This window comes from Trichoplusia ni, chromosome 6, assembly GCF_003590095.1.
Source record: "Trichoplusia ni isolate ovarian cell line Hi5 chromosome 6, tn1, whole genome shotgun sequence".
NCBI classification, from domain to species: domain Eukaryota; kingdom Metazoa; phylum Arthropoda; class Insecta; order Lepidoptera; family Noctuidae; genus Trichoplusia; species Trichoplusia ni.
Genome location: NC_039483.1, coordinates 6,837,543 through 6,845,661, shown reverse-complemented (window position 1 = coordinate 6,845,661; position 8,119 = coordinate 6,837,543). Strand labels below are relative to the sequence as shown.

Sequence of the window (8,119 nt, the reverse complement as noted above, 5' to 3'; positions counted from 1 at the left end):
TTACAAAGCAGACACAGTGTGACGTCATCACGTCTAAACAAATTTCGTATGATATGATACTCCGCTAAACGATTTTCGAGCATCGTTCAGTTGATATTGAGAATAGTCCTACCTATAGGATGGTTATGTCAACGGTTAGTGATCACGATTCCTTGAATGCAGTCATTTTGCTTCGTAACGTATTACAACTTTCACACTCGGCTACGGAGACACCAAGAACAAATGAAACAAAACGAAATAATATCAGGCGATATAATTTGATATGTACCTATGTACATGATGTGGGTTCCCGAAACAAATCTTTCTAATATCAAATTCGTATAAAAATGTTTTATTTCACATTAGTACTAATTCTCGAAACCCACGTTGATAGGAGGGGATTATGTGGAGCAATGGTAGGTCACGACACCTCAGACGCGACACACGCTGCACCCGTCAGTCTGCGCTTATTGTCTTACATATCATCTGAGCCCCAATTCTGCCATTTAAAATGGCCGATGAAATTTGGCTTAAAATTACAATTTTCGTTTTATCTTAAGCATTTCTCTACACAATAATTGGAAACTAAACTAACTAAACTCAAGGTCAATACAATTAAGTTCCAATTATTGTATTGGCAAAATCGGGGCCCTGGTGACACATTGACTAATATCAATAAATTAGGGGACATCTAAGGTAAGGCATTACGAAGCATATACACTTGCAAAATGAACAGGAATGCCAATATATATGATATGTCAAATCATAAAGATATAACGATTAGTAATCATATGAACGAATGATAAGTATCAAGTAGGTATACCATTGCTCCCTACATACCTTAGTCTATGTAACTCAACCACTCTGGCAAATATCTGCCAGCAACCAATATCATTGGAGGAAGGAGTTTTGGTTGGGGAAGGCGGGCCGCATGATGTTCTGTTGGGGGCTCGCGAAGTTGTTGTTCATCATGTAGCCCCCCATGGGGGGTGGGGGCTGGTGCGCGGGGCTGCTGGGGCTGGACTTGAGCTGGTTGATGGTGGGCGCGGGCCCCTGCTTGGGCGAGCGCGGCGCTTTTATTATTTTATTATTATTATTTTTATTTTATTTTAGAAAAGTGACTAACATATGACGTTACTAAATTTATTTACTTTACTAGAGTAAAAACGACTCTTAATAGATAATCTTGGCTCTTTGAACTATTTAGTAACAATGGCTCTGCATCGTCAACACGTCAGTTGAACTGTCTCTGAATTCCAGACAGGGCAAACGCATAGTGGTCTCCTCTGTTAGAACAAAAAAACTATTATAGCCCGAGAATAAAAATCAAGATAGAATAAAGTAGTCAACTACCCTAAAGTCTGAATGAAAACCTGCGATCATTGTTTGCTTTGGGTATAATCTGTGCCACTTTATAGTAGTCTGTGATTGGGCTATATTTAAAAAAAGCGTCACAAGTGACATTAAAAATTTAAAATGTCGGTTGTGCCAAAATAAACCTAACTTTATCTATTGCTTTGTGCTATCAAATAACATAATTCATTTTGGCACTAAACGTAACTGTTCGACTTGTAAATCGATATCTGAATATATACCTCTTGGTTTCGGCAACGAGGTCCGTTGTTTCATCTTCATGGTGTGTTGGACACAGCCCTTCTGTCCTCGCAGACCCCATATGTACGTGTTCCACGGGACGGTGTTCATGCCCGTATCCTTCTTGGTCTGGAGACACTTGTCCCTCGGCTCCACAGTTTGACAGTGGACCTCAGAGCGAAGGTGGCTGTAGTATGTTTGAGTCGAATGCGTTTGACAGTTTACTATCGAAGCCTGGGGATTTGATAAAATAAAATAATTAAATACGACTTCAAAAATCAAAACTCTTTGTCAAGTCATTTCTGTGAATCTGCCATCTTTTACAAGTGTTGTGATTAGCCAGTTTTTGACCCATCTAGGCATAGTGCGATTATGTAGGTACCAAATTTCGTCCAAATTTGTCCAGTGGTTTTTGCGTGATCTCCGTGTCACAGATATCCCATTCGTACAAACACTTTCACGTATACAATACCAGTATCATTTAAGTTTTGTTCAATACGCACCCACTGGCAAGCCCTCCTCTTCCACTCCCAGAGGTCCGACGTGTAGTTCTTCTCTTTATACGATTCGACCGGGTGGTCCTCCGTCTGAATGTCCTTGTCGAACACCTTGACTGTAAGGATAACAGTCTTATGAGCAACGACAAATACTATCACATCGTGAAATCTTTGCCTAAATTTCCGATTTCCGATCCGTTTCAAATCTAGTCTACTGTGCCCCACTGCTGGGCAAAGGCCTAGCCCAAATCCTTCCACGATTCTCTGTTCTTAGCTGATATATTTTAAAAACTTTAACGTAAAAAGATCAATGTTTTTTATACAGCACAGATACCTCCTTCAAAAGCGGGTATAGACTTCCTGCGTGGACTCTAATTCTCGCCATCGACACCTACAAACTGGTTAGGCACAACTGCATTCAGCAGTTAAATCCTTGTGTGTTTCACAAACATTCAAGTCACATGCACATAAACACCCAGAATTAGGGCAAGCATTCGTGGATCGCACAAACCCTTGTCCTACGCGGGATCCAACCAGCAACACGTCTGGCGCAGTCGGTTTGGCTTCCTGACCAATCCGTTGCAACTTTAAAGAGTTTTTCAATCGAAAACTAGCAAGCAACTTCTAATCTAATTGAAACTTCTAATCTAAAAGAGACTTACTTTTCGGAACACGTTGACGACCAGATCGTCAATATCCTTGACGTTGAACACGTTCTCAACGATGTTAAGTAAGTTGATGAGGTGAGGGTTGTTGCGGGCGTAATTCAGCACCTCGTTTATGTACCTACGGGAAAATTGTTAGTACTTAAAACTTGTACTAATCGTTAAAAGATTTATCGAGATTGCTCGACTAGTTTCGGACCCAACCGAGTAAGGGCTCATGATTAAGAACCTTAATTATGCGTATTGATTGGGATTATCTGACCAGCAACGATAGTCAATGAACAATGGCATATAAACGGAATCCAAAAAAAAGTCCTAAATTGGCGTTCATTAACTTTTCAGAAGAATTCATGTGTTTAATTAAGGTAGTCTGATTCCCAGTCCCAATAATGAGTTATTGGATATGATTAATGCCTTCTCCTATAGTATAGTAAGTCATTTTGGTTCTACCCGAAGTCAGTGATGAGGCCTACCTATAGCATTTATAAACTTGATAGTCCACAGGGCTATAGTCCAGGCTGAATAGTCCATACTCTCTGGTCCTTGCTGAACCTAGCAGCCATCTTGACGCTGCAGAACCCCGTAGCAGCCTCCTTCGCCTTGATCAGTCCGATCTTCATGTTGCTAGGCACCAGCGCGCCCGCGCTCAGGCATAACGCGCAGAAGCCTAGGAACTAAGACACAATAAGAAATCAAGATCAGAGAACACCTCATATCGCTCACTACTCACCGCTTTCTAGTACTCCAGCTGTGAGGAAGAAACGGCGCAACAAACTCCACAGCACACGAATTGTGCATGCTGTTTACTAATGTTTAGGTATGTGTTAATTATATTCTGCAGCTAAAGTAATAAATCTGAGTCAACCGGTTGTCAGTGGTTACTGGTAACTGGTGATAGGCTCGATTTTCCGCACGTAGACTCAAGTCGGCCCATGAAGCATCGGGTGGCTTTGGGACGCTGTTAGCCCAGCCATTGCCAGTGATTATTAGTGGTTATATAGCTTCTTTTGACTATTTATGAATAATTTAAGATACATACTTCCGCCGGTTTGGTGCCAACGCTCTCGTACTCCCGCGACATAGTTTTTTCAAGGAACCCAGAGACAAGCGGTCTTCTGTACTCGGACGATAGGTCATCCGTGTCTGGAAAGAGCATGAGGATACCATAAAAAAGAATGTGTAATATCCAAGGAAAATTTTATTATTTATTTTGTGGATAGAATTTACATAAAAATGTCACATTATCATCTTCATTAATTTTTTCTTATAATTTTCGTGAGATGGTTTCACATCCCACCCAGTTGCAACAAATATAGAATATTACGGACTTTTCATCCATCGATTTCTTTAAAAAAACTTCAGAATTTTGTTTCCAATTATGAATTGAATATCATCATTTTCAAACTCACATGATCAGAGACCACAGGTTCCTTTTCAGCATCTTGTCTAGGAAATGATAGGGCATCTTGATCAGGTCCTGGATACTGCGAGGATGGACATGAGGCGGTTCACCGTGGACACCAGGAACATCACGTTCTGCATCGCTCGCCACACCTTCCATAGCTTCGCGAATAGAGGCTGAAAAAGAGGATTTTAGTTGACGATTTTGAATTTTTGCGTGAATAGGATTTGACATCCATACATACAAACTATCGCGTTTACAATATTAGAAGAAGTCGGATATTAGTAGGATTTTATTATATATGTTGCAAACAGGCCCAAACGCTGCAAGTCATAAATGATTCCACAAGTACATATAATCGGGGAAATAAAACTATACTAAGTATGTGTTAATTCTGGTTATAATTATCTAAAATTTATACCTTTTCTACAGCACCTAAGTAAAACACAATGTAAAAGCACGAACAGCAAAGTTCTAGAACTTGCAAATGTCAATCAAGAAGAAGGTACTTATATCGAGATAGCAAAAAGCGACCATAACACTTTCAATTTTACTAAGGTTCTTGTACATATTTCGCTGCCAGAACTTTCCTTAAAAATTCCAAGAGCCATTGCCAAACAATAGACCATTTCATCTGGTATCATTTATACCGGCAGAAAACTTACAAACACATTAACAACAGGCACAGCGGCCTTGTACTTGACAGCCGTGTGCAGTTCCTCCAGCACCGCCTTCACTCGCTCCACATACTGCGCACCCTTCTGCGTCATAGACTCGACGTCCGAGAGCAGCTTGCGGATGAAACTCTATTGGCGTTGAAAGCCAGCAGGTCGAAATCTCGTGGTAATCTTCCCTGGGGGAAAATGGAGCTGGAGGGTTAAGCTACCTCTTATATATATAGATATATTGTGAGGGAGAGAGAGATCGATCTTCACTGTAGAGTGCTGTTATGCTCCCACAGTCTCTTCTATAAATTTTATTTTAGAACGTGGAGTTATATTTCTAAATCTGTGTTAGTATACATATTTCTTAGGTAAAATTTACTAAGATATACTCCCCATACCTACTCTCGTATTGATAGTATGGAAAAGTACCACTTAGTGAATTTTCTAATTAGCAGGTAGGACGTAAATTTTTTTGCGACTTCCTCTTTCAGACAACAGGACGGAATAAGAATTGAAATCAGAACATACTCGCTGATTCCAGGGTGCTTGGATAAGTCAATGATGACGTTGCCGGTCTCTCCTGCACGACGATCGTGTCCTCGATGGCTGTGGTCAGCCTGTTCACTCGCTGCATCACCGTGATGAGCGAGTGCGAGAGAGATGCCATGCACGCCTTGCCGGCGTCCACCAGGTTGAAGGGAACTGGGGGACAAGTGACTTCGTTAATTCTGCTCCTACTCATATCAACTCTGCCAGAAAAGCTAAGATAAAACATGGAAAATTCTTATACTTAGAAAGTCTCTTACCAGTACTCTGTAACGAAAATTTTTCGGGTAATTTAATTATTTCTAAGGTAACCAGTCTTTTCTTTCAAAACCAGGCAAGTCAAGTCAACGCTAGGTTTTCATGGATCACACAAATGCTCGTATTACCGATCCAGGGTCACGTTGAGCACTGAGGGTTTGGCGTGTGACCTATTAATATCACTCGACTCTCTCTCGTGCATTCAAACGTAACATAACAAAAATTACTTTCACCCTATCTAACTATATTCACATTCATGAAAATGTGTAATATCATTATCAATGAGGGACCGTTTGCCTAAGGCTAAGAATGTGTTATATTATCAAAGTCGGCCCGCTGCCTAAGGTGTATGTGTGAGTACTGTACGTCTTACAAAATCCCATATTACTCACGGTCGGTATCCCTCTCCCCCTTTTTGCAGTCCTGTTGAAGAGCCGGACCCCGGACACGAGGGCCAGCAGGTCCTCCAACTGAAGGCTCTTCTCAGATCGCGGGAGGCTTACGAATGTCTTCAGGTCGTCCAGCAAGAACACGCTCTCTAACGCCGCCATGCCTTCTTTTAAAGTCTGACAAAGTTACAGATGATAGGCAGGTATAGAATAAATTGTTGTCTTCTTAGGATCCCACATTGCAATTCATTGGGAAACTAGCGCTCGAAGTTTGAGCAGGGAAGATGACGGAATGAACGTTATTCTGTCGTAGTATACTAGTCCCTGATTACCATGGAATAAGATATTTGGAAGGAGGAAAAGAAGGCCTTTATCTGCAGTGGAACATTTTATAGCTAATGATGTTAAAAACAACCCTTATATTGGAAAAGATCATTACTTCATAAAGTAAAAACAGTTGCAACTTTGGAAGCGAGAAGGCCTAGGTACAAGTTAAATAGTGCCGTCCTCTTCACTCCTGACAAAGTAAGCCAACGTCTTCAAGTAACTTACAATAATATAGCCAGGGTTCCCCAGCCCACTTGCAAGTATGATGTAGATGGATATCTTGCGGAATAGCTTCTTCATCTCAGCCTCATTCGTCGGATCAGGATCGGCGTCCAGGATCTCCGAGTGGAGGGGCTGCAAGCACTTCTGTATGGTCTTCAGGTGCTTGTCGATCAAGTGCTGGAGTTTGTCGTAATTCGTTTGCAAGATAAACTGGATCTTTAATGTGTTTAAGGCTGTACCTCCGCCTGGAAACAATGTTAGGCTTTTTGATCTACGTGGTCTTTATTGGCAGAAAACCATTTATTTTTATAGGATTATTCGGTGGTGTATTATAACTGGATCCATGGTACACTATTCCAAATTGAGCACAATATTTTGTACCTACTATAATTTAACCTTCTGTTTTATGAGTTACTTTTAAGACATCCTACATAAAGTATCAACTACATTTATCCTACTGACCCAACTCACCTAGAGCGAACAATAAAAAAATATATAAGTAGGTTCCTATGTCTCTATTGATTTAGGCGATGAAAATTGCACTCATGTTCCTTTGACCGTTGCAACAGCTTTAAGAAGACAAAACTACTTGTGGCCAATGTTTAGCACAAAGCCACTTATAGTTTAGATTTCTACTAGTTCAAGTAATGAAGAAGGTATTGGCAGAAGTACTTACGCTCAAGCTTCGTAACACATTCCTCTAAAAGTATGCTAAGTTGTTCCTATTGATAGTCTTAGCGAATAGTTTACCATACTTCGGATTGAGGAGTAGCAAGTCTATGAGGTACACAACAAACTCCGGATCCACAACCAGGTTGTGAGTTTGGCAGTTCCGTGTTATTTCTTGAGCATATTCTTTATCACATTCTCGTTGCACGCCATTTTGTACTTGCAATAATTAAAGATATATACTTAGAAAATGAATGAAAAAATCTATAAAATAATATTGCTAGTCGCGTTGCTAAGTACAGTTTTGTGTTGCCAAGGCGAAGTGACAACTTTTGTTATCAACTTGTTCCATGCATTGCAGTGATTACTTTGCTCTACAAAATAGTTCGGTTACTTTCCTGACCTTTGTGAGCGCTATGTCCCACCTTTACAAGACGCAAAGTGTCGTCTTAAATATAATAGAACGACAGAAAATGTATGTCAGGTAAATTATTGTGGATCAATGGTCATAGACCCAGAAAAAGGTATTTTGAAAACATTGTGCATCAGCATACCCCCACAGGAAGTGCACATTATTATCTATGTATTGGATCTAAGAAAGTCATGGTGCCACTCTGTATGCTTGATGGTTGCAGGTTCGATCCAGACAAATGACAAAGTGACTTTATGAAAGTTCGATTTACTCTCTCATTATTCTACGGAAGGAAACCTGAATTCGAAATATTGGTTGGTCTAGGATCGCCAATCCGCAGTGAGGTAGCATGGTGATCAATGCTCGACCCTCCCTTCAAGTTGTTAAGGCATATTTAATATAATCTGAGTACGTACGCGGTTCTTAAGATATTTCAGGAAGGTTACAAAATAATAAACGATTGATATTTTCAAATATTTAATTCTATTCAGTTTC

General features: G+C 40.4%; 1 protein-coding gene across 1 annotated transcript; it reads right to left on the bottom strand.

Moving 5' to 3' along the window:
* Positions 1-238: 238 nt before the first annotated feature.
* LOC113495122 (cilia- and flagella-associated protein 206-like) lies at positions 239-7,425 on the bottom strand. The gene is made up of 13 exons (XM_026873719.1): positions 7,408-7,425; positions 7,220-7,265; positions 6,547-6,788; positions 5,998-6,171; positions 5,608-5,614; positions 5,373-5,503; positions 4,802-4,942; positions 4,220-4,312; positions 3,268-3,408; positions 2,732-2,738; positions 2,076-2,185; positions 1,575-1,806; positions 239-1,265 (listed from the first exon to the last, which is right to left on the bottom strand). Exons 1-13 carry the CDS (start codon positions 7,423-7,425, stop codon positions 1,183-1,185), a joined length of 1,425 nt encoding a protein of 474 aa, XP_026729520.1. The 3' UTR covers positions 239-1,182.
* Between the last annotated feature and the right edge of the window lie 694 nt (positions 7,426-8,119).

Bases quoted from the DNA above. Each gene is read 5' to 3' on its own strand.
- LOC113495122 (XM_026873719.1), bottom strand. The intron at 4,943-5,372 runs GCAACGTCATCA...CAACGCCAATAG, and splicing joins TCGTCGTGCAGGAGAGACCG to AGTTTCATCCGCAAGCTGCT. The intron at 3,409-4,219 runs GTATCCAGGACC...ATTGTGTCTTAG, and splicing joins GCCTCATGTCCATCCTCGCA to TTCCTAGGCTTCTGCGCGTT.